At 42.2% G+C, this 27496-nt stretch overlaps 1 protein-coding gene across 4 annotated transcripts; it reads left to right on the forward strand.

Annotated features, from left to right (window-relative positions):
- Positions 1 to 133: 133 nt before the first annotated feature.
- Positions 134 to 26944, forward strand: LOC137422949 (aly/REF export factor 2). Of its 4 annotated transcripts, none has more exons than XM_068109632.2 (6): positions 134 to 523; positions 4747 to 4920; positions 5024 to 5171; positions 16935 to 16977; positions 23291 to 23423; positions 25363 to 26944. In XM_068109632.2, exons 1-6 carry the CDS (start codon positions 395 to 397, stop codon positions 25375 to 25377), a joined length of 642 nt encoding a protein of 213 aa, XP_067965733.1. In that variant the 5' UTR covers positions 134 to 394; the 3' UTR covers positions 25378 to 26944. The 4 variants fall into 4 exon arrangements, with proteins under 4 accessions (XP_067965733.1, XP_067965732.1, XP_067965734.1 ...); XM_068109631.2 differs by having other exon boundaries at positions 275 to 523; positions 25808 to 26288; XM_068109633.2 differs by having other exon boundaries at positions 278 to 523; positions 26318 to 26944.
- The last annotated feature ends 552 nt before the right edge of the window (positions 26945 to 27496 follow it).

Below are 27496 nucleotides of genomic sequence, written 5' to 3' on the forward strand. Positions count from 1 at the left end.
TTTGTTAGTGTATTACATGGCATTATATATGTAGTCTTTAAAAAAAAAAAAAATTGAAATTCGACTAAAAATAACTACGAGTTTTCTGAAAATCGTCACACCTCCCAGCCGGACCCTGTATGATCAAAGTCTCGCGATGTTATGGTAAAAGTCTCGCGATATTTAATATTTTTTAGTTACCTCTTCCGTTGAACTGTATTTCCATTATATGATATAGTTTTAATAGTTTTATCCATATTTACTTGTTAAATGACTGCCAAAAGCTGTTGAGAACGACACGAAAAGAAAGGAAGAAGAAAAACAACTAAGGCCAATTATCTCCCATCTTGTCCCCGCGCCCTCCAGTTCCGTTGCCCCGCTGTACCCTCGATAATCTGAGTTTTGTTATTTTTCAATGGCGGACAAGATAGACATGTCACTGGATGACATAATCAAACAGACCCAGGACGGAGGGGATCGGCCCAGTCGTGGGCGTGCGGGCAGGAGGCGCCGAGGCGTGCCGAGGCCTGCTCCGTACAGCAAGGTACGGCTCATGACGAGGCGAGGGATCTCGTGTCGGGCCCTCTGACCTGACTCACTGTCCGTCCGTCTGTCTGTGTGTCTGTGTGTCCCCTCTCGATGCTCACACGTCATCTCCATCGTTGAGGTTATGACGTCACTGCACGGAATCCCCATCCTTTAAACTCTTCCAGTTTGAATGCTCATAGATGTGCTCGGGGAGGCGCCACCGTCATTCGCAATATTTCACCGACGGGAGGGAAAACCACCAACGGATAAACATTATGTTGTGTGCATTAACCTTTTAAAAACGATTGTAACACTTATTGCCATAAAAGACCGAATAACGAGGATTTTTCTCTTTTTCTTGAATTTCTAATCCTTTTTGTTGTCCATATTTTCTTGGAGGGGAAAGATGGAGATTGAGCTGTTTTCACCACGTCACTGGAACCATCCCACAACATGTGCACTTCTCTCGTGCCAAGGTGGAGAAATTCCTAACAGCTCAACTCCACCACGTGACTGGCTCAAGAAGCACCTGTGCCCCAATACTCCACCACGTGACTTGCTCACGTGGCACCTGTGCCCTCATACTCCACCACGTGATCGGCTCACGTGGCACCTGTGCCCTAATACTCCACCACGTGACTGGCTCACGTGGCACCTGTGCCCTCATACTCCACCATGTGACTGGCTCACGTGGCACCTGTGCCCTAATACTCCACCACGTGACTGGCTCACGTGGCACCTGTGCCCTAATACTCCACCACGTGACTGGCTCAGGTGGCACCTGTGCCCTAATACTCCACCATGTGACTGGCTCACGTGGCACCTGTGCCCTAATACTCCACCATGTGACTGGCTCACGTGGCACCTGTGCCCTAATACTCCACCATGTGACTGGCTCACGTGGCACCTGTGCCCTAATACTCCAACACGTGACCGGCTCACGTGGCACCTGTGCCCTAATACTCCAACACGTGACCGGCTCACGTGGCACCTGTGCCCTCATACTCCACCATGTGACTGGCTCACGTGGCACCTGTGCCCTAATACTCCACCACGTGACTGTCTCAGGAGGCACCTGTGCCCTAATACTCCACCATATGACTGGCTCACGTGGCACCTGTGCCCTAATACTCCACCACGTGACTGGCTCACGTGGCACCTGTGCCCTAATACTCCACCACGTGACTGGCTCACGTGGCACCTGTGCCCTAATACTCCACGACGTGACTGGCTCACGTGGCACCTGTGCCCTAATACTCCACCACGTGACTTGCTCACGTGGCACCTGTGCCCTTATACTCCACCACGTGACTGGCTCAGGAGGCATCTGTGCCCTAACATTCAAAGACCGTTCATCTAGATTCGTCTTTCTCTGCTCTTTTCCAGGTCATTTGCTGAGGACCACCTGTGTCTGCATCATGGGAAGTCTATGACGTTTTCCGAAATTCACAAGAATGGTGCCCAAACTCTACGTCAACTCCAGACCAGCTGGCTTTCCACCCAACAGTTAAGCAAAGTAATCAAATCGATCATTGCAGTAGCAGAAAGTAGCAGAAATCAAGAATCTTCTTTTGTATAACTCTTGTCACCTGAACCTGAACATTAGTTTGGCTTCCACCCAGATTGTTCCACATTGCACAGGCTTCTGTGTTGGCAATGAATGGATAGGCCTGACCGCTTTCTCCAGATGGACTTGCCACCCTTATAGTCCGGCATCTCATCCCGGTTTCCAAACTGTCAGCGAATGGTATCAGGAGTTCCCTCCTCAACTGGCCATCATTCCCTGTGTGCTAACAAGTCGCTGGTTACTTTGAATGAATCAAATACCATCCAATGCTGTAGCTTTAGAGGCTGCTCTCCCTCAAGGTAGCGCTCTGGTACCAGTCGTATTCTTGATATACATCAACATGCCTTTGTCATTGGAATGATCGATTTTATAATTTTCCAGATGACTCTGCTCTGTGCCAGGATAGATCTGCATCTATACGCCAAGCAGGTGATGTTATCATCCCTCTACCAAACTGGAGAAGAAAAGCTACTGCTAATCTACCTGGAGCATGTATTTTAGTGCAAGAAACACCCATATTCTCAATTTGTCACTCAAGAACTGCCAAGCAAATCCCACAATTTATTCCTCAGCACAGAATCGTGGAGAAATATAGTCTCAGGAGCTTCTGGGCTTCACTATCGGCTATAACCTCTCTTGGGAAAATCACGTCTCCGGATTGGCTTCCAAAGCTCGCCACCACCTCTATTGTCTGCAGCAGCAAGGCATCCTTCAGCTTCTAATGGTGTTTAAAGACTCCATACAGAATATGGTGTATTGCATCCCACTGCGGACTGGTGCTACTTATTTTGCCTGCCCTTAAGGCCCTGTATAAGGCCTTCCTTTTCATTACCTTGCACTTGTGCAGAAAAACCGGGGGTTAAGCAATTTAATGTCTGTCTGTCTGTCTGTCTGTCTTTTCTGTTCACAAACGTCTGTTCATGATCCAGGAACAACTTAATTTGAATTGAATGATATCTTTTGAACACAAATCGGAAAATTAACCTGTAGTTTATCAGTACTTTGGCTCTGAATTTGTCCTGATCGCAAATGCGCCGAGAGGAGTGAAATGAAGTATGTCTGTCTGGCAGTAAAACAAAATTGAAAATCATTTCAAACAGGAAACATATTGTTTTTAACGACATCATAAAGGACCAAAGAACAGGTACGAATAACTAATTAAACTTGTTGAAGCGGTGTACGAGACGCTGCATGAACGGCGGTAAACTTGTGAATTCTTTTTTGCAACCTTTAAAATCTTTATTTTATTTCAATTTAATTATATACTTGAACACTAGAACACAGATCACCTTTTTGACACTTTGAAAAACCTGTTCAGCAGGACTTGGACAATTTTTTACAGCGTTTTACGTCATCGCGACCAATCAAATTTGCTGCTCACAGACCCTGCGCATGTCCCTTGATCTCAAGACTGTGCGTGGTAAGGTGTTCTATGAACTCTCTCATTGGAATCTTGCATTTTAAGATGTATAGACCAACCAATTGGGGGCAACGTCAGCAACTTCCCATAATGCAGGTAGGTGGCCCTTGGCAAATGCTCTGGAAAAGAGCTGAGAAAAATGAATAGATGAACGCTCTTTGAGAAAGAGGGCACAGGTGCTACCTCACAGTCATCCGCAACCCATCAGAAGACCCTTGCGACCCAAGCTGAGGTTGTGACCCTGGGTTTGGGAACCTCTGGTCTAAGGTGTCTAAAGGGTGTAAAGGTCCAACAAGGATCTAAGGGGTCCAAAGCGTCTACAGTTATCTTTAAGAATTCCAAAGGCCTAAAAGGTGTGTTCCAATAGTAGGGTCGAAAAGGGTTACATAGGGTCTACATGGTTTAAAATGTCAAAAGGGTCTTAAAAGGTCTAACTGATCGAAATATCTATAGGGTCAAGGGGTCTCAGCAGTCTAAAGGTTTAAAAGGTACGTTTCAAAAGACGTAGTCACGCTCCCTAAACCATGAGAAACATGCCGAACACACAAATTACGGCTAATTAGATTATATATATATATATATATATATATATCGTTTTTGACCCTATCCCTCAATGGTGAAGAATCACTTTAAAATTCTCGTATCTGGATCTTCACCAAAATCAAATCATTTCATCCTTGTCACACATCCAACCTGCCCACCACATTTTGTCAGAATCCGTCCATATATTTGTGAGATATCCTGCTCACAGCCGACGGACAAACATGGGTGACAACATAACCCTTCCGTGCACCTTCAGTGGCACAGGTAATATACACACATAAAAACTAGAACGGAACTCGGTAGAGCACATACCTCGGCTCCGCCAGGCTGATGAACAGTTTGTTTTGTATCCCACTGATGGAACGGAGTTGTACCCGGTCTCGAAGTAGCCACCTCCGTGTGTGTGTGTGTGTGTGTGTGTGTGTGTGTGTGTGTGTGTGTGTGTGTGTGTGTGTGTGTGTGTGTGTGTGTGTGTGTGTGTGTGTGTGTGTGTGTGTGTGTGTGTGTGTGTGTGTGTGTGTCTGCATATATACAGTGCCTATAGAAAGTCTACACCCCCTTTCAAAATTTTCACCTTTTGTTGGAATTATCCGCCTACGTATGTACCTTTTTGTAACTTGACCTGTATAACTACACAGTTGTGTTGGAGAGGTTGCTTTGAATTATGCATGAATGAAATTTGCTGTTATCAACTATTTACCTTCATCAGCCGGAAGATATTCCAGATAAATGGCAACATGACAAGTTTGAAGAGAGCTTGGTTGGGTTGCGACTCAGAGGAAGACGTCTCGGCGGACGGGTTGGTGAGACCAGAACGGCCGGGGAAACGTCCAAGCTCATCGTGTCGAACCTCGATTATGGAGTGTCCGACGATGATCTGAAGGTACGGGATACTGAGACGCTTTTGAGGATTTTTAGTTTATAAATGGAAAACTTTTTACGTTTCAGTTTGCACTTTTGTTTGTTTACCGCAATGTTTTATACAGGAACTCTTTTCTGAGTTTGGTTCTCTGGTACGCGTAGCGGTGCGCTATGATCGCAGTGGACGTAGCCTCGGCTTGGCTCACGTGAACTTCCAGAGCAGCAGTGACGCAGTGCGTGCACAGAAAGAGTACAATGGTGTACCTCTGGATGGTGGGATTTTGCTGAAACCTTTCTGCCATCGAGTCTTTTGCTTAATTTTTACTACTTCGCCATTTAATTTGATCCATTTGCACAGACCTCAAATACAGTGCCCTGTCAGAATAAAATGAACATTGTAAAGAACCTTTATTTCATCAATCTGTGATATTTGAGCCTGGTGTTGGCTTAGCGGTTAGGGTGCCGGCTTGGGATCCTAGGATCCTGGGTTTGAATCCCGGTCGATCGCTGAATTAACGCCAGGGGGCTTGACTCAGCCTGTCATCCTTCCGAGGTCGGCAAATTGAGTACCAGCTTGCTGGGATGAATGATCACGGTGTGTACCCCGATTTAGAATAGGTACACTGTATCCCTGCGCATCGTAAGAGCGTGACCAAGGGTTGGCGTCAGGAAGGGCATCCGGCCATAAAAACATTGCCTCAAACAGGGAACCATGATTGTCATGGGGCCCGCAAGGCTAACCCCCGCTTTAGCGGGGAAAAAAATGGCCTTAAAACGATCATTCATTCATATTCATGTGATATGATGCCATTCGGAGGGCCGTCCCTCTCTACTCCAAGATGCAAGTAGTGTTCTACCAGTATACAAAATGTAAACTGTTCAGCCTGGCGGAGGTACGCGCTCTACCGAGTGCCATTCTAATTATCCCCACGCTTTTCCAGAAAAGCGGAGGGATATTGTAATCTGGCCGACCGTCACACTATCTCCTCTTAAACAGTTGTGCAGAAATTCACCAAACTTGGTAGCTTTGATCGATCACCACATGACATGAAGGTGCAAGAGCTGTATAATTTTTGCCCACCTGGGGTGAGGTCAAAAGATCAAATACCGAAAATGCTCTTATGGGCACATTTTAAAACATTCTTAAATGAAACTTTTTATATGGATTCAACATTGGGGAACGCATTAAATATTGTTACGTTTTTTGTGTAGATGATGAAATACCATAGTGGAGGCAGGATCGTATAGGTGTAGCATGGATCGTATAGGTGTAGCATGGACCGTGGACGTGTAGGAGACATCTCGATGTATTAAGTAGGGAAACTGGAGCTTAAGGTTGTATATGTGTCTTCACACGAGGGGTGAAGCTATGTTTCAATTTAGTTAGGGGTTAAGATTAGTTCTCCCCCAGTATGTGATTGCCCTCGGTGGTTTTTCCCTGTGTTTTTACAATTGTAACAAGGCCGGCCATAAAAACCCTCGTTACAACAACAACAATAACAACGACCGTCCATAACCAGCATAATTGCCGACAGAAGCCAAACATTCTTGATCAACAACTGAGCCCCACCTCCCAAAGGAATGTAACCGATAGACCACCCCCGAGCTTCGTCATTGGTTGAGAGGACATGGGGTGTTTCAATGGAGCTCGGCCATTGGTCGGGGTGACATCATCGAGAAAGTTTGAGAGGAGGGAGAAGAAGAGTCTCTCTCTCTCTCTCTCTCTCTCTCTCTCTCTGAGCCTTTGTTCTCTCTCTGTCTGGCTTTTGTCTGGCGGTCGCTTTTGTCTCGGGTGCGCTTGTGAGGAGACTTTCCGGAGCTTTTGTGGAACCTTTGCAACATTGGAGGAGGGGGTGTTGTTGGACTGTGGTGCTTTTCGGAGGAGCTGGAGCTGGAGCCATGGTGCGTTCGGCGGTGGAAGCGAGGAAGGGCCATTTGACTGTTTGCTTCACGCCTGGTTATTTTTGATGCGAGGATTCGGCGCCATAGTCAAAGCGCTTCCTGCGCAAGTGGCTACACCAGCGGCAACGACCAACAAGCCCCTCAACACCTTTTGGACCAGAGTTGAGTACCGGCCGACTCAACAAAACAATGTATTTTATTTTATCATTCCCCTGTTTTGTGTCTGAATGGAGACGTCTCAAAGTAGAATCTTAGTTTTATTTCACCCTTTATTTCACCACTTTCGTATTGCATTTATTTTCGTTAAATTATTGTGTTGCATTTTTATTTGTCGTGTGTGTTTCTTTGTTAGTGGGTTTCGGGAATCAACCCGTGTGCTTCCTTCAGGTAAGCACCTCGCCGCCTTCGGTCCCGCGCGCGCCATAAAAACAACCGCCATTATTTGCCAATTTGCTTCGGAAATTAAAGACCATCCGGCTATCCTTCCAAGGCTGGTGTTCATCGGCTACGGACTTGACAATATGTAATGATTTATTTGGATTTAACCCCCGGGTTCTCATGATCCCAGGGGTTGAGGACTTAGGATCACAGGGGTCAAATGGAAATTTTCTTAAACTCAAAATGTGATATTGGGTCATTCCTGATGGAACCTTTTTGCCGTCTTTTAACTTTGCTCTGGGTGGGAAACGTGGGGATTTGCGCATCATCGACTTCACTCTAGTTAAAGAATTGGTGTTCTTTGGATGATCCACACGCTGATGTCTTGGAAAGTCTGTTATGAATTTATTCGGAACGCTTTGTGTCCTCTCCAAAAACCTAAGAGTGCATGAGTTGCACGTGCTCAAGGATTATCGCATGAGGCAATTACGTCACATGGACACTTGCAATCAGGTGTTCTGCACATTCCTTGTGCCAAAAATGCGCTTGTAATGAATGCTGGAACAGTCCTTCAACAATTACATTATCAATTCTACATATTCAGTTTTTTTATGGTGGAGAGTGTATGTATACATGTGTGTGTATACATATATATATATATGTATATGCGTTTACATATATACATGCATATATGTTAAGGTTCACAAAAACACCAGCTGTGCATGGGGTTTCTTCTAAAGAAGAAGGTTTCCTCAAAGACAAAATCAAATGTGACTATGTACTTGGAGGTTGGAGATGAAAGAGATGAGGTTAAGAATTTATTAAAGGAGAAATAATTTTTTTTTGGGAATGTGGCATTTTACCATTGTCTGGCATAATAGTTAGATTGTCCTCTATGAGTCTGGGTGGTCGATCGTTTGATTCTGACTCAGGCCGAGACATACCAAAGACTTTAAAAATGGTACCTTGTGCTTCCTTGTTTGACGTTCAGCATTTAGAGGATAGCATACGGCCAAAATCTGTGGGTTGACATCCACGGGGAGGCAAAAATTACTCCCCAATTGCCCTGCTGACCAACAAGAAAAGGAATGTCACATACGATGACTCCGTCATCCACAATTCCTTGTTAAGGTGTGCCACGCTCCCCAAATTCAGTGGCTGTGTTTGTCTGTAGTCAAATCCGGCGTAGTCTCATGTATTTGTCTCATGTACCCCACCTAGTTACCCTCGCCAGAGGAGAGGGGAATTGCATTTGAGTCTGTCTGTTTGTCCGCACAGTATAAATATAATTTTCTCTGCAGCCATTGGTCTGATTGACAGGAATTTTTTGTACGATAGGTGCAAATCCTCCTGTATAATTTTTTTTTAATGATAATTATGACGTCATAGGTCACGTGTTACAGGCGCCATTTTGGAAAAAAACAAAAAACTTTGCACCTTCATATCTCCGAAAGTGCTGCATAGAAAACAAATGAGGCATGGCTCAATTCAAAGAACTCTCCATGGGGAATAACATATTGTAACGAATTTGAGAAGTGTAACGAATTTGAGAAGTGTAACGAATTTGAGAAGTATGGTTTTGTTGTGTGTAACTGTCACCCTCCGTAATGTAAAGAAAGGTCGAAGCTCGTCCTCTTAGTTAATTCCATAAACCTACACACAGGACACCATATATCCTTTTAAATAGTTAGTCCCTTATTCTCTGTAGGTTAAGGATGTGTTTCCCAATAGTTTGACTCTTCATTGCACCGAATTAAATAAGAGTAGGCCCCTCCGATGCCCCATGGCAGCTTCCAAGTGCCAGGTTTGCCAGGTTTGCTGCAATTGACTCTTTAGCCACTTTGCTGCATTTTCATCTCCCGTCCACTTTGCTGTATTTGACTCCATTACGCACGAGGTAACGACGAAGAAGAAAGGCGGGTCTCCACCTCGTCATAGAGGGGAGGAGTAAGTCGGCCCCGCTCATCCAATCCAGAACGAGGGGTTTGGCTTGAGAGGGCGGAGAGAGAACACCAGGGGAGGTTCGCAAAGGTTGAAGGGCGGGGCCTATATAACCCGCAGCGCGACGCTCCCCACGGCAGATGAGCTTTTTGGAGAAGATTGAGGTCCGAAGAAGATTGAGAGAGAGGTGCGGCAGATGCGCGATCCAGCTAAAGCAGCCAAGAGAGAACGAGACGTGAGGGGGTGCTGATACTGAGCAATACGCCGAGACCCTCTAGGCCCTATTGCCGGTTGTGGAGACGCGGAGCTGCCAGCTGCTGTTCGCTTCGAGCACGGAACGTGGACCTCGACGGTGTGGAATTGCCCGGACCTTCCTGCCCTGCCATCGGCTTGGACCTTCTCCTCCCTCCAGTGATTCCTGCCATCATTTCCCCCGTGTAAGTGTGCCCGTTTGTCCGTCTTTCATGTTGTCTTGGGGTATTAATTAAGACTGCCATATATATAAGCTAATCAAGGCACTATGTCTCCTGCTCCTTCAATTGCCTTATAAATCATCTTTCTTTTCCTTCTGCTTAGTGTGTATAAATAGTAATAAATCTTGTTATTCCCTACTTTGTCTTTACTTCTTCATGCTCTTTCGGTCGCTTTAGAGGTTTCCATATTGAGTGTACGTGGCGCAATTCGGCCAACGTTCAGGATCGGGTTTAGTGAAGGCTAATGACTCGAACCTCAGGTTGCTAAAAACCGCTCGGCAACTAACTAGACCATCCAAACCGGGGTTCGAGCGGTACTTGTCTCCCTAGTCTGCGGAGGGACGGATAAAGGTATTCGGGATAGACCCTGGACCCATAACCCTGATCCGTTCCATCCCGCGGGATAGCGTTACAAGTACCAGGACCGGGGAGACGGCCAGCTTAACAGGACAGGGGGCTAATCACCCCTTGCTAACGGGAGAGCCGTCCTCCGCGGTCCGTAACAATATGTTAATGTTGATGTCATCGGTGCCTCCAAGGTGCCTCCATAATGACGTCATAATTCGACAAGTACAAAACTTCATCCAATCACGATGAAATTCCTTGAGCGTCGTCTATGGATAAATTGGTGGAGGGGAAAAAATGATGACGTCATCGGTCACATGATTCGGCCGCCATATTTAGTTTAACACAAAAGCCTTAAAAACCACTAAAAACATGTCCTGGCGAGGGTCTGCAATCTCTGATTGCACTTTCTTGTTTTATACAAAACCTTTTCTATAGAACCTGGCAAGATTACTTTAATAATAATTATGACCCTTCACAAGGCTTCAACCTGGTATACACAGACTCCATTGTTCCTAGGTTTTGCATTTAAAGAACTTTCCTGTTACGTGATGCCTGCTATGACACGTCTGCATTACGAACGAATGCACATGGGTTTTTCTTGGGGTTTGTTGTTTATATTTTGCTGGCACATGCAGCTTTTTTGAACCCTCATCCTTTTGAATGAATTCCATTACACATGGCTTTTTATAGTAGATATTCTGGCCACACTCCACATAATAGTACATGGTGTTATGTAGAATTATTTGACGTGCGTGCAAAATTTGCTATACTAGTGGAACCAATGTTTTTTACCTTCCCTACACCCTAACAAACAAAACTGGAGTTAGTTCCATTTTTTTCAATGGCGCCTTCGGCGGCCATTTTGAATTTCGAAATGGCCACCATATTTTGAATTTTTCAAGAAGTATTTGCACCTAAAGCACAACAAGTTATGCTTTTTTCTATGATTTCCACCACGTATGTTTGTGAGGAATCCACTAAAACAACTAAAAACTTCATGAGATAAATCAATGATCTATAAGTTTGGTCAACAGAGATTCAAAATGGCCGCCATTGCTAATTTTTACTAAAAACTTGATAACATCCAAAACGTAAGTTTTTAATGCGTATTTGTCTTAGAAATATTAATAATATTTTGATCCAAGTCTTTCTGTGTCTTTGCACAGGCGCTAGCGTTGTTAAATATGCATTTAAAGCATATACGTGCAGCGTGCGCGCAACTAAAACACGCGCAAGTTGTGCGTTTTGCATTACAGTAGAGATTTGTTGTCATGCCTGTACATACTGAACATGTTGATGGAGTACGGTGTCTTACAAATTTGCTGTTCCAATTTATGTAAGTTTTTCTTTAATAATATTTGATTATTAATTAATTAATAATTTTTGACAAATTTTATATTAACATACAAATGTTTGCTTTATATTCGATTACTTTTCTACCTCTTGTGGCATTACGTTTTGCTGAAAATGCTGAATCATATAGGCCTACTCCTCTCGTTGTCGAAAAGGTTATTGCACTTTATGAATATTGCACATGTGTTCGGTTGCACTTAATGATATTGCACTTATCTGTAATTCAACTTCATGTTATTGCACTTCAAAATTGATTTAGGTCATTGCTCTTTTGAAACTTTTAGGTTCATCATACATCATGCATGGTGCAGTGATGTCTTATATTATTTTCTTACTATCTTAACATAAGAGTTCGGATTTATAAAGCGCTTAACCTAAAAGATCTAAGCGCTGCACAAAAGGTACTTTTAGCTACAAAGTTATGAAATACAACTTAAACTACACATAGGTAACAACAATTACAATGACAAAATATGAAATTTGAGTAATCTTTTAAATCTTTTTATTTTACAGGTATTCACAGGCATTTATCAAGTTTGTGGAATCACTCTTCCATGATGTCATCTTTTGAAGAGCCCCCGCAGAAAAATCAATGTACAAGTTACGAACTTTGTGTGTTCTGCCAAGAGAGAACTCCAGAACTCTTGGTTGACATTAATCATGCCAACTTCAAATGTGTGTTATATGAAACATTTCTCAGCAACGTGCACAAAAGAGCACAACTTGGAAACTTAAGCTTTGTGTCAGCTAGTAAGAGACTACGTGATGTGTCTGCAGTGGTACTTAAAGAGAAAAGGGCTACATGGCACATGTAGTGACATGCACATGTAGTGTTACAAGTCAGTGACAAATCGTGCTCATATCAAACGTGATGAAGTAAACTTTAGTAAATATTGTGCATCAAAGAAGATTTCAAATCTTACGAACCGCAAGAGGGGACGACTGTCGTATTCTCAAAACCTAGTGGCGCCTTCAACATCAGCAGCAACTGTGTCAACAGTCACAAGATCTCAAAGCCAAGCTGACTTATTTTTAAGAGATAAATGTTTCTTTTGCCAGAAAGATACTGATGAAGTTCTCTGTCCTTGTTCTAGTGCCAATAGGGGCTCACAGTTGACAGCAATTGTCAATAAGAGTGGGAACAAGACTTGGAAAGTACACTTAGGTGATGTGAGTATCTCAACTGGGACGACATGTGCAAAACCCTCAAACTGAAAGGTACCAAGGGGGAAGTCGAATTGAAAGCAACAAACACACTCTTTGCCAGATTGCTAATGATAGCAAAGTCAAGTCGCGAAATCGACCTTCAAGACGTTATCTCCAATTACGAGTTCACAGCCGTCAATTCAACTCTGATGAAAACTGACGGCTCGCTGATAACTTCAGACAGTAAAAGTGATCTGATACATGTGTTAGAAAGCTTGGCAACAGAAGAGAAAGCCAACAGAGAGGTGACAACTGATTCACATTTGAACACTTTCTTGGTTGTTTATGGCATGTCAGTTGTTCATGAAGTAATGTCTGCAATGTCACCAAAAACCTGCAAAGATATGGGAGATGCCTTTGTTAAGACAATATAAAGTAGATGCAAAAACTATGAAGGTTGCCGTGTGATCTTTGATAATTACGTAAGACAGAACTCAATCAAGGATATCATCAGACATCGCAAGTTAGGGCGCCAATCATCGGCGATGGGTTACATTGTTGTTGACACAACCCCTATCAATGACCCAAAGCTATTTCTGGCTAACAATGAAACTAAAGATTCCCTCACAGTCTTCCTGGCAGACAAAGTCATGCAGCTGAAGATTCCAGTGGCCACGGTGACACATCTGCATGTAAGAAGTAACATTGAAGATGTTCAGCCATCAACAGGCGTCAGTACACAAGAAGAAGCAGACACCTTAATTATTTTACATGCAGCTGCGGTCTCTGCAGCTGGAAAGAATGTGCATATTATGAGCCAGGACACAGATGTTATGGTACTTGCTCTACGGAGACTCCCAATTCTTGGTCCTCAGACAACCATGCTTATGGGAACAGGTGACAAGAGAAGAAAAGTGTTGCTGAAACCAATATATGACAGTCTTGGTCCATCAAAAGCTGCAGCACTTCCCGGGTTTCATAGTATGACAGGGTGCGACACATGTGGGCACATAAGAAGTAAAGGCAAAAAATCTGCCTTCAAGGCATTTAATGAAGCAACACCAGATGAACTCACTGCATTGGCTCAACTTGGTACTGAAGAGATGCCATCTGCAGGTGTTATCTCGGGATGTGAGCAGTTCCTGTGTCGGCTGATGAGCACCAAAAGGGACTTGTCCAAAACAGCTGGAAAACTCAGATGGAAACGTTTCAAGAACCAATCTGGGGGGATAGACAAAATCCCTCCAACTGCTGGTGCCTGTTATCAGCATATTCTCAGGGCTCACTTGGAAGCATATATTTGGAACCAAGACCTTGTGGAAGATCCAGATATTCCAGACCCTTTCAAGCTGGGCTGGTCATATGCTGCAGATAACATTCCATTTCCTCTCCTGTCAGCTGTTCCTATAGCACCTGAATCAGTAGTTGAGCTTGTCAGGTGCGGCTGTGGAATAAGCAAATGTTCAAGAAGATATACCTGTAGGCATAACAATCTTACATGCACGGAGATGTGTGAATGTGGAGCGGACGAGGAATGTGCTAACACTGGTGTTAGGGAGCATCAAGTTGAGGAAAACCCTGATGATGATAACTAGATGCAGATATTGTGACATTGCTACAAACAAAATTGAAATGTCTACAAATGGACTTTTACTTGGTACAAATGGACTTTTGCTTGACCGTTATCAAAATGTATTGCATTATTGTCTGAAGAGGTTAGTATAGACCGATCCGACGGAGGGTTCAATGGACGGGCGCCCTCTATAGACGCCGCCATAGCTGGGGGGCGTCCGCTTCATTCGGCTTGTGAAGCTTGCATTACTTTGCCTGAAATTACCAGTCATGGGCTGGACCCCCAGATTATAGCCAATCGGTACCAACCAGAGGTACCAGATAAAAAATATACTTTTATTAAAGCCTATTAATCGGTCCTTTTCAAGTAACTTTGCTGGACCACTATAGCTTGTAGCTTTTTTTGGCAAATTGCTGTCGAACAGACATACTGTCAATCAAGATTTGAAAGCAACGGCTTGGAGATGTGCGCTTGATAACACACTCTAATATCTCAAATAGGACACAAAACATAACTTTACAAGTCACAAATTCATGTATTTATTACACAATTAAGCATCATAAATCCATGTAAACAAGAAAGTCCACAGTTTCACATGTCAAACAGAAAGCTGACTTGTAAACATCGTACCTGTACATGTACATGATCATCTACATTTAAAATCTTAATTGTTTGAGTGGCCAAGTTACACTTGTCAATGTATGTTCATAAGGCATTCAAATATACTTGTACAGTGTGTAGGTTTGATGTTTAGTCAACATCCTCATCATCATCAAGATCTTCAGCATCACTGGTTTTCTGGTCTGGATCATCTTCATCAGCATCCATCATGTTGATACAGTCTTGAAGTTTGCACTCAATTGTGCACTTTAGTCTATTAGACAGACACTGGCAGTTTGGTAGCTGACAAACACGCCGGCATGTGCAGGATATGAATTCCATGATGACCAGAGGTGCAGGAGAGCCAGTCATCCACAGAACATCAAGTGTGCCATCGTCTCTTGCAGTCCATCCATGGTTGTCCTGGGGATCTGGTACATCTGGATCTGCTACCAGGCTACGTTGCCATATGGCACTTTGATAGTTGGCTCTCAAGGCATGTTGGTGAAGGCAGTCTTCACAGGGTGGTGTTTTTTATAATGTTTTTATGTTTTTATAGCGATGTTTTTATACTTAGCAGTTTTGACTTCTGCCATTTGTGCCTCGTCAGGCTGAAGTGGTGTGATTGCTGGAGGACTTCTTCTGTCGCCACAGTTGTAATTGGGTGACAAAGGGTTTAGGAGGAATGGAGCATCTTCTGTCCTTCTGCATTCCTTCTCTGTTTGTGGGGAGATGGGCTGTTAATACTTGTGGTTGTACAACAATCCCATTAACTCGATGTGATGTCCCTCCTCCACTGAGGGTTTCCTCCTGCCTGTCAATGTTGTCGTATGCTAACACAGTAGGAACCCCAGGATAGATATTTGATGGCAGCACAATATCATTTTCTGGTTGTGTTTGCAATTTCTGCAGACACAAAGCTGTGTCTATTTCCAACAATGTAGAATATGATATCCCATGACCTAGACGGTTCAGAATCTTTATGATCTCGACATTACCAGTCAGTGATTTTACTGTCCAAGGCAATAATATGTGCTTTGATGTCTTTACTTTGCCTGAAGTTGTTCCATATATGAGATCTTGAGCGAATGACCACACCAATCTCTGAACACAAGTTGTGCTACTTGAGCTCTTTGTTTCACCAGTTAACAATTTTGTTAGAAACGCTTTGAGTGATGATGGGATGTCCACATATTTGTCATCTAGTTAATTTGGGCAAGGTGGCCAAGGCTGTTCATTTTTGGCTTCCTTTATTTCATTCCGCAAATGTAAAGCTGCTTTGGAGAGCCATGCCTCAATATCATGATCATGCTTTGAGTACATGTGAAGTTTCTCCTTCATGATCATATGTTCTTCTGCTAATTTTTGGAAGGGGGCTCGGAAGGGGGCTCAGCATGGCGTAGCATAGGGTACGCGGTTGCTAACAAAATAGGTTTGGTGCAGGTGGAAGTGGAAACCGGGTACCCCCAGGTGCCAGGTGCCTTCAGGGCGGCATGGCCGTGCGCCTGCGGCGCCCGGCGATATCGCCGAAAACGGCGTTTTTATCATGTGCCTTCAGGTGCCAGGTGTCCACGACCGCTCCACACGTATAGAGAAACACTTGAGAACGATTATCACGGACACTTTTCATGTACGATCGCAATGATAGTTGTGCTGGCGCAGACAGCTGGAGTTAAGTTTGGATCGGGACGCCCCCCAGTAATGGCGGACGCAAGTGCGCCGGCTATCGGCGAGGGGGCCCGATCGTCCTTATCGAATCGGTCTATACACAGGTAGACTACACAACGTTATTTTATATTTTAAAGACAGTAGCTACCTTACAAAATTTGGCAGCCATTTTGAAATTCAAGATGGCCAATATTCCCTTCCTTTGGGTTGCAGTTTTTCTTGATAGTGACATTAACACTACTTTGGCATAGCATGACAATACAATTCCATTATTAGATTCACTTATCGTGGGATTGCGTGTTTGTGCAACTGAAACATAGAAAATAAGTTCAAATGGCGGCCATTTTGAATTTCAAGATAGCTGATATTTCACAAAGAATTTTTGTTGACTGGATAAAAGTGTTCTAGTGGATTTTCTGTACAAGGAATTATAGAAATGTCAGAAAAATCGTCAATCAAAGTATTTGATGTAAAAAGATATGTACAAAAGTCCAAAATATGGCGGCCATTTTGAAATTCAAAATGGCCGCCGAAGACGCCGTTGAAAAAAATGGAACCAACTCTAGTCTTGTTGCCTATGGTATTAGACTATAAAGGGAAGAAGGGTAGAAGAAGAATAATAATAACGTTTTTTTTTTTTTTTTTTTTTTTCAGGCAGAGCAATGAGCATTGAGTTTGCAACCGCAGCATCAAGACGGTATGTTTGCCTTCACGTTGAACAATAATCTTGGTAGTACGAGTACAATTTGGCAATTTTGATTCTACAAACGCATCTTTTGGTCACTTGTGTTGTTGCTGTGATCTGTCGTGTTTGCTCCACTTTTAATTCATGTAAACCAAATTGGACTTTAAGGAGTCAAATTCTAGATTACCCATTATCCTGTGGTCATCCTTATTGCACAATACCTGAAATAACTTTCTCGCTTAATCCCTCTTTTGTCTCCATCATCAATATACTGTTTTGTCTATCCTAAAAATAATGAATTCTTCTGATTTCTCACTGTACACTGTTCAAATGACAGTAAACCCTCTTCCAACACGGGTTTTTTCAACGCAAATTTGTTTGTATAAATGTGATGCTTATTTCCAGAACGAGCATAAAACTTGATTATATGCAGGTTTGAATGTGGAGCTATGACTACGTCATGCACAGAAGTGACGTCTCCCGCCATCTTCTACCACCCGCGCTTTCAGTCTGCATAGCGCTGTGGTCGAGCGAGCTTGTGCCACAAACCGTCCAGTGGCGACGATGATCCCCGGCCTCAAACAATTGAGCTCCCACCCTACAAATTTATATTCATGTACTTAATAGGTATTCCTTGTGAGGATCTAATTAACAAAAAAAACGTATAAAATATTTGTCCGTATATTACGTTCCGCGGCCGCGTTCCCCTACCCCATTTATCCCATAAGGTCTTAAGCTTGCGCAACATGGTTTTACCAAACACATAATTTTCCACAAACTTAACCCCAGTGTTGTACGAGGGTTTACTGTATAGTTTATCATTCCTATCTATAAGGCTCTTTTGTGTTTTCTGTGTTCTACGTCATAATAATAATATTTTCACTATTTTCAGGATGATTCACGATTGTTATACACAAGAGGCTAATTATTAATGTTGTCATTATTAGTCTCACCCGAAAGAGGTTGCGCGAATATTGCAACATGCGTGTGTGTATATATATATATGTATGTATGTGTGTCTATGTCTATTTTTTCGCTTAAATTTTTTTCTCTGCAACTGCTGGTCTTATTTATGCGAAACTTTAAACATAGGAGGGAATATTTTATTGATAACTCTTATGTCATAGGTCACATGGTATGGCAGCAATATTAGAAAATTTGGACATCATTTTCTCTGAAACTCCAAAACCGCAAAACGAATTTTTTTTTGAAACTTGGCATATGTCATCAAGTCCCCAGGGGCATATATGGTGACAGCAATGACATCATCAGTGAAGAGGTATTCCAGCCATAATTACTTGAAACAAAATCATTACCCGAAAAATCTGAAACTTCATATTATCTGATCTACGACCCGATGTGAGTGAAGAATTAAATTTATGATGTCATCGGTCACATGGTTTGGCTAAAAAATCCTCTTCTCCAAACCGCTTAACCCACTAAGCGTGTCACTAACCACGATTGTGGCCGAGACGTGAATGCAAACTGACGTCAACCCAAATAATGAATCATGACCTTTCTTATAACGTATAATACCTGGGTAACTTATGAAAGCTTGCTTCTAATTGGTGGAGAAAATCTGATGACAAAAAACATTTCTGGCCAACAAACATGTAAATCCAGCACTTTATGGGTTAACAGATTGATGCAAAACCTCATACATGTGATCAATTAGCCATGGGGAATATCGTTTTGATTTTTTTTTCATATTCATCTTCATCAACACGATTTAGCCTTACTGTGCACAAAAGTGGTTGTTAAATATGTGAATAATTGTCAATCAATAAAGCTATGGATAATGGCAAGGCATGTGTGTCATAAGAGTGCATGGATGATACGGGTAATGGCAAAGCATGTGTGACATAAGAGTGCATGGATGATACGGGTATATGGACCACAAAAGTAGCGTGGGCACTTAACAATGGGATTTTTGTTCAGAATGAGCACCATGCGCTCTAATGAGTGCCGTTCTGGTTATTAATAACTAGAAAAAGTACCCGGCGTTACCAGGTAACAATGAATCGCTTCCTGATGGGAATATGAAGAGAGGGAGGAGGAGAGGAGAGGGGGGAGCAGGAGGAGAGAGAGGAGGGGGTGGAGAGAGAGGGAAGTGGGAGGGGGGAAGAGAGGGGAGGGTTAGTATATCACACAAAAATGTTAGTCAATAAAAAAATGGGTACCTAAAAACAAAAAGCGAGCCCTGTCTACTGTAACGCCATGGCTTGCAAAAGCAGCCTGAATGGCGTTCACCTCGTTAATCATATTCAAAAAGGGTGTTATAACACACCCAAACTTTCCTGGCCTTGTGACTAATTAATTAAGTACACAGGTATTCATTGGTAGAGTTCATTTCTGACTTCATTTGTAGAGCCCTCACCAAGCAGCTTAAGCACTCCAGCAAGCACTCCAATGAAATGGGTGATCAGGAACGGCTGGCTTGGCTAGCGGTAGCAAACTGATTGCTTCTGGTTGAAATGGCCGAGGAATTTTAAAAACAGGTCACAGGTACAGTGGAGTGACACCCTATACCATCGAAGTATGAATCAAGTTTAAAAATATTAATTTAAATAAATAGAAAACTAACCCCAGAAGGACAATGACAGCCTCGCTTAAATAAGTGAATATATACACTTAGTTATAAAAATCGCTAGATATGGTAAATTTTGTCGGATTTCACTCCAGATTTGGACATTTATTTAGTCTACAGGATCCAATCCTCATATCCGAATCCAGATTTTGATGATATGCTTCAATTATGTAATGATAATCGATCGTGTTTCCAATGGAAGGCACGTTTGAATAGGCCGAAACAAAATGGTGGCTTAAGAACCCAGCGAGTGGCAGGGGGCTGGCCAAGATGGCGGGCCGCCATCTTGGTAAGGCTTTTTCGGGTTTTTTATTTTGAGCACCTCATTAATCATCTTCAAAAAGGATGTTATAACACACCCAAACACCCAGTTTTCATCATTGCAATCTGTTGGAGGTCCAGGTGTATGCATGCATAGTTTGGGGGCCGCTAGGATTCATGGTTTTGGAGTTATGGAGGAGACAGACAGACAGACGGACACTGCCTTTTATCATTCTTATAGATTAGCCTATTGTGTAAAAGAATCGTGAAACAATATCCTCTCCTAGACATGTCCAACGCACTGACCTTCCTTTCTTTCCCTTGCACTAATCTCCTAACCTCCATCCTATTCTCCCATGCTCTCCTAAACTTTCTTTTCTCGGGTTAATTTTTCCCCCACAATTTATTTTACTCACCTCAATGCATGAGTAATATGTGGGTAGCAATAAAATTGTAACCATAATGGTTATTTTAGTTCGTATTGTTTTGCTCGAGAAAGATAGCTAAATGTTTGTGGTGAGGGATATTAATTGAGCACATCCTTGTTTCAATGTGCGATTATATCTTTGTGTATGTTTTGCACTAGGGGGAAAAATACTTGGCATCGTCTAGTCAAGTGGTGGGATGGAGCAAGCCACTGCCCATTGCCAAGCTGTACAGTTGCAAAAGTTGCCGACTCTTTCAATTTGATGTCATGGAGCTTGGCAATACGAGGCTTGGCAAGAAGCATTATGAATGATGGAGAAATGACGTGATGAACGAGACTCACATTGTCCCCATTCATATATAACGAAGGGATGGGTTGTGAAGAACTTTAACAGTGGTCCGACCGCGACATTATTTACCAGCCTCATTGAAACCCGAATGCAAATGAAAGAAATTCATCATCTTTACTCACGAGTTATGCTGGCAAGTGCCTTCTGAAGATAACTGGCTGCCATAAAGATTCCAGAGGTGGTGCCCACAAGCTCAGGCTATTATTGACATTGACAAAAGGTTGCAGAGTTCATAATGCAGTACTGATTCGTCAATGAAGCATATTTCAACACACAACCTGCATTGAGGATGAACTTGTACCAGACATTTTTCTTGAACAAATCTTTCCTGATTATATTGGTCGGTTCATGCACCCGTTAGTTCTTCCACCTTGAGTTGCTGGGCAATTCTTCTTCTTTTTTAATGACTAGTAACTTTTTGTAAACGTGAAGGTTGCTCATTATGGACAATGTTTGTCTGAGCTCTTGAATATGTCATAAACTTTTGGTTTGTGTTTGATCTATTTTGCAGGAAGGACATTTGGAGGATCCTCATGTTGGTGCCATCAGCACGTTTTTCTTGACTTTTATTTTCTTTTATCTGCAGGTAGAGCTCTATCCTTGACACCAAATTGATATACTCTTGGTTCACGGTGATTGGAAAGCGATTTATATGTTCAGAACTGTTCAAGCATCTTTTTCCAAATAGCACGGCTTGGTGGGACAAGAAAAGTGTTGCAAGCATCAATATTTTGTATGGCGACTGATGAAATATGCTCCGATTGAAGGAAAGCCAGCGTCGTAACCTGCAGAGGTTGCCGCTTCTACAGTAGGACCGAGACGTTGGACAATTTCCCATACAAGTGCTTGAAACGCGTCGAATGGAAGGAAAAGATGAACAGGAGTCTGCATTTGTAGTAAGGACTTGTTTTAGCCAAGAAGATTGCTTTTGATTCCCCTGTTGTCTTCATCTTCTGAAACACAAGTCGCCTTTCGTCAGGTACATTCTTTATTGACACGGGTTCAAAGATTGCTGGTTTCTAAAAAGGAAAGCGTTCTCAGCATGATACTCCTGGTTCTCTATCACAAAATAAATAAAACTGGAATGAAGTGGCCAAGTAATTGAAGTTCATGCGACGATATCAATTTCTCTTGACCATGTCTGACTTTGCAAAATCAGGCCTGCACAAATGCAATGTGGATGTTCTTGGAGATAAATGAAGAAGATAACCAAGCAACATGGTTAACAGGAAACAGATGGAAAGGAATTGTTGCCAAAGAAACTGTTTCAGAAAATATTTCTGGACGTCTGGTTTTCACTGCCAGTTGTGCAGGTTAGCACAGGACCCGTTGTTCATATTGATGTTCATGCTTGGGGGAATATATACGTATTACAAATGCACCAGGTATGATGGGGTGGGGGAGGATTGTGTAAATTTGAGAAAGTAAATTGTTTTTATTCAGTTTTTTTTATATCATCCATATATAATCCTCCCCATGCTTACCTTACTGTAATTAATAGTCCACACAAGCTTCATCTCCTTTTGATGATGTGCCACTGACATCTGTTTTGCTGTATCGATCCTTAAATGTACATGCAGTTGGATTGCTTCTGCTAGGCTTTCCGCTTTGAATGTTTCATTGTACAGTAAGTCACTGATTTATGTCGAGTCTATTTGCGTCGTTTCGATAGAACGTTGTTTGAAAACTTTAGGTACAGTGCTGGAGTGCACCTTGCGAAATTTTTAAGCACAATAGCCTGCTGTCTGCCGGTGTAGAAGCGACGTCGCATCACCTGCGAGTAGATAACCGACAATAAGGCAAGTGCTCAGTGACTGCTGCGTCGCTTTATCTCCCAGTCTCATGTATTTCGCCTTGTGGTTAAGCTTACTTAAATATATCTAATATATAATTAAGTGAAGGTTAAGTTAGGGTGATAATTGGTTTCCCTTAATTCCAATACTAAATGGCAAAAAAAATTCCAAACATTGTCGCTAATTTCTAGAGTGGCACTCTGTAGAGCGCATACCTCCACCCGGCTGAACAGTTTACGTTTTGTATCCTACTGATAGGCCAGATCTGGATCCGGACCTCAAACAAATCTAATTGGCTTGTTCTTGTTACCTACCGAACTCGTCCACCAAGTTTTGTCATAATCCGTCCACTATTCTTTGAGATATCCTGCTCACAGACAGAGAAACAAACAAGAAAACAGACATGGGTGAAAATATAACCTGCGTCCACCGTTGGTGGCGGAGGTAATGATATATTTGGTGGGTAATAATAATAGTAATAACATAATCAAAGGGAGAGAGAGAGAGAGAGTGTGTGTGTAAGCTAATTATAATATCACTTCTTTGCAACAGTGTACCTGGTTTACATGCCCTGACTGTCAAACATTTATTGTAACAACCTACTTCCTCTTTTATGACACAGGACATCCCTAAATTTAATTAAGACCTTGGTAACATGTTTCCTATACTGCACATAAGAAGTAAAGAGATAAAGGAAAAAAAAAATGTTCAAATTTATTGCTTAATTAGGTTTTGGAAATTAATTATATTTATATAGCTTCAGATTATCTGTTGAACTCTGTTTAATAAATTGTTTTTGATTTCCGGTGCGAAATTTAAATAGTCAAATCTTTAGCATTCAGACAGTACCTGCAACCTGATTGATTATTATTTTTATTGATCTCATTATATGACTTCAATCGTTGCAGCGTTGGCCCAGTGAGATTTGGGGCACGAGGAATGGAAGGTCGTATGGGTCGTGGTCGTGGCCGAGGCAGAGATTCGCGAAATCTTCTTTCTGCTGCTGAATTGGATGCAGAGTTGGATGCTTACAATGCCAAGGTATATGACTGCCTTAGTCACTCTGCTGTCACTGCTCAGTGATTGATCCCGTAATCACCAAACACTGCGATTGTTGTTTTCCATCCATATATGTTATTACAGTGGAACCCTCGATCCCACGGTTATGTTCCAGCGGGACCCTCGATCCCACGGTTATGTTCCAGTGGGACCATGTGTCAGCTGAAACCTGATGCAAATTTAACGGAAAATAATGGGAATAGCAATATTTGGTTCCACGCAGTTTGATAATAACATTGTAATTGATACAACAACAACAACAACAACAACAACAACAGGCATTTTAAGGCTATTTTCCATGCAAGAGCGGGGGTTAGCCTTGCGGTCCCCACGACAATCTTCTCCAAATTGGCATGGTTCTATTTTTGAGGCAATGTTTTTATGGCCGGATGCCCTTCCTGATGCCAACCCTTTGAGTCGCCTCTTACGACACGCAGGGATACGGTGTACCTATTCTAAACCGGGGTACACACCGGTATTGTAATTGATACAGATAACCTAATATAAATAAACACGAATAATGATATGGTACTACAAATACATAATATACTAGAACGGCACTCTAGAATATATACCTCTGCCAGACTGAACAGGTTATATTTTGTATCCCACTGATGGGCCGGATCTGCATCCGGACCTGAACCAAATTGGAATCTGCTGGTTCTTGCCATCTCCTCAACCTGTCCACCAAGTTTCATCTACTCAACCAAATTCATCCATACCTTTTTGAGCTATCATGATATATATCGTCTTGACCCCATCTCTCAATGGTGAAGAATCACTTATAAAAAATAAAAAACACTCGCATCCGGATCTTCACAAATATCGAATCAATTTGTCCTTGTCGCACACCCAACCTGTCCAGCAAGTTTCAGCTACTCGACCAAATTCATCCATACCTTTTTGAGCTATCATGATATATATCGTCTTGACCCCATCTCTCAATGGTGAAGAATCATTTACAAAAAACAAAAAACACTCGTATCCGGATCTTCACCAATATCGAATCAATTTGTCCTTGTCAGACACCCAACCGGTCCACGAGGTTTCGTCCAAATCCGTCCACAACTTTTTGAGATATCCTGCTATGTATCGTTTTTGGCCCTTTCTCCCAATGGTGAAGAATCACTTACAAAATTGTTGTAGTCGGCTCCAAATCCGGATTTTCACCAAAATCTAATCATTTCGTCCTTGTCACATACGCTACCTCTCTGCCAAATTTCGTCCGAATCCGTCCACAACTTTTTTTGAGATATCTTGTCTGCAACCTGCAACCCTCTTCAGGTGAAATTGCCAAAATCAAGACTCTCTGCTCACCTTCACTCTTTCATTCCTCTTTTCTCCCGCCTCTGGAACAAACTCCCCCACTCTCTTCAATCCCACTCCTCCCTCCAGGTCTTTAAAACAGCTGTTCACCACCATCTCTTATCTTCCCCCGTCCAAAACCTTGACTTTTCTGCCCCGCTAATTTCACCCCAGATCCACTTTTTAGAAATACCAACCTCTTTCCTGGAAGACCTTGCAATGTCCTTATGTTTTATACTTTTTATACTGTTTTATACTATGTTTGATATTATATTGGCATCCATGCGGAGGTGGAAACTCCCCCAGAGGAAATACCCCCGCTGAGTGTGGTGAGAAAGGTGGCGCCATTGTCGTGACGTCGCTGGTCCCCAGAGTACCCCGGGAAGTGACAGCATTTCCCCCAAGCTCAGTGGCTGTTTGTCTCATCTAACAGTCCTATGTTGTGTCTCGGAGTTTGGCTGCGCGATTAAGAACTTTGGATCACTTGCACGTGCGCCCCTTCGAGATTTTATTTTGTGAACAGTTCTGCTTTTGTGGCTTTTACTGCAAAATGAAGTTCCGTGCTTACTGTGGACCAATGATTATTGTTGTTCTTTTTTTCCTTATTGTTTTTCAGATGGATACAAGTTAGAAGTTTTGAAGATATCCATTGAAAATGTGTTTTTTTTTTTTTGTTTGTTTAATACTCATAGTAGTTCAATAAGTGTGGGGTTATGTACCAACTCGGTGATTAATTTGACGTTTATGTTCACCGGCATCGCTCAACCCCACTTGGAATACTTTGACAGTTCAAGTGAATTTCTGTCCTGATGTAAGAAAAGTTCTTTAATTGCTTTTCCTCGAGATAATTAAGTACTTGCAACTGCTTATTTGTATGTGCGCATGCCCACGTGTACCTGCCACGGATCGGCTTTACCCACCGACGTGGCGTCACGAACAGCGGTGCGTTCACCTCCAAATAATGCACCTCACCGTCTCGGATGGGAACATTTATTTGCCGTTTATTAAAAACCGTTCGACATCAATTTGATCCTAAGTGTACAATACGATGCCCCGCACAGTCTGCACACGCGTCGACAAATACTATGAATGGTGCAAGAAAGTGAAATTGGAAATACTACCCGTTTGCTTCCCAAGAGGAATTTACTTTGCTTGCCGAGACCACGGATACTTTGGTGATTATCAAGCGGTTTGTTTTTCCACTTTTGTTTCATTTGACATACACAAAATTGGTTGTTGTCACTTGCCCAAGTTGTTCACCTTGTTATTTTTGGTTTCTGTTCTTGTTTGTGCATTTGGTAGAAATTTGACACTTGTTCTTTTTTTTAAAATTACATCCTCTTCAGTTCTTACCAACTCACATTTGCAATCGAATCTCCCTGAAATTTTGGATCGAGAGTTTTTTTTTTTTTACATCTTTTGAAATCGTAAACCCGTGGTAAAACAGACACGCAAAGAATAATGTTTACATGTGTGACAACAGTGACTGCAGTAGCTTTTTATATTTGAACTTGTTTATAATAAATGATTTGTTTAAAATCACTTTGTCTTGCTTTTCTTGTATTTTGTAGTAATATTCCCGGGGATGGTTTTTAAGATCTCCTTGAGGTTCTTCTTCATCATTCCCATTGCTTCAACTCTCACTGGTACAATTTCAGCGTTCTTCAGCTTCCAATAACTTTTCATTTCATTCTTGAGATTTGATCAATTTCTTGATTTCTGCATTGTTTCGGCCGAAATTGCTGTGTGTGTGTTTGCATGTGCGCATATGTGTGAATACCTCTGTCCGTCACCTCCCCATGTGCACACACACCTGTAATATAGATTGCTCATTGTCAGATCTACTGACCTCTACAAATCCATAGGTCTGCATTGGACTGTAAATTACCTTGTCTTGTTTAGCAATTGTTTTGAGGACCTGTTTGTATTGTAGTCTTGTGGGAATATTGATCAGAACAGGAAGAACTTTTGATGGAATCCTCCCAGTTTTAAACCTTCGGTCGCTCATCTTCCTGTTCAGGCATTAAAAAAAATATATATATATATATATATTTTTTTTTTTCATGAAGTGGATGGGAATTTTAACTCGATCAAGTGGATGGAAGATTTATTCCATTTGTAAATTGTCATTGCAATCACAACAATGGTGGGTGTGAGACTATTTCTGATACAATAAAACATACATTTGTGAAAATATCCATACATTTGTGCACATTTTGACAACTGATTAACAATATATTGCACATATAACAATATATATCAGGCTATCCTGCCAGTTAGCCTGGACTCCTAGAGGTATGTACAATTGCTTCTGAGAGCTGTCTAGCCTGGGTTTGAATCTCGGCTCAACTATAAACTGTCATCCCGGTGTTTCGCAAACAAAGTGATGTATCAATGTGTGTGCCGCCCCTCGGATGGACGTTAAACATGGCGTCCCGTCTGTAAGAAAAGGTAGGTGAGTTATTGTCGGCAGCCTGAACAAATTCCTGAGAGTAGTGGGGTATTTTTTTTTTTACTCTGTCTGCTTATCTGGCAGTCAAACCAAATCGAAAATAATTCCAAACAGGAAACTACGGTTTTTAAGGACGTCATAAAAGACACAAACAACCAGCACGAATAACGAATATAACATGTTAAATAAGGTGGTGTAAAAGACGCTGCATCAATCGCGGGGAAACTTCCGGAATAATTTTTTTATACAACCTTTAAAATATTTATTTTATTTCAACTGAATTATACACTGGAACACT

The sequence above is a fragment of the Myxine glutinosa genome, chromosome 3, assembly GCF_964187855.1.
Source record: "Myxine glutinosa chromosome 3, kmMyxGlut1.1, whole genome shotgun sequence".
Classification (NCBI taxonomy): Eukaryota; Metazoa; Chordata; class Myxini; order Myxiniformes; family Myxinidae; genus Myxine; species Myxine glutinosa.

Bases quoted from the DNA above. Each gene is read 5' to 3' on its own strand.
- LOC137422949 (XM_068109631.2), top strand. From the start codon at position 395: ATGGCGGACAAGATAGACATGTCACTGGATGACATAATCAAACAGACC. The intron at 4,921-5,023 runs GTACGGGATACT...TGTTTTATACAG, and splicing joins TGTCCGACGATGATCTGAAG to GAACTCTTTTCTGAGTTTGG. The intron at 5,172-16,934 runs GTGGGATTTTGC...TTTTTTTTTCAG, and splicing joins CAATGGTGTACCTCTGGATG to GCAGAGCAATGAGCATTGAG.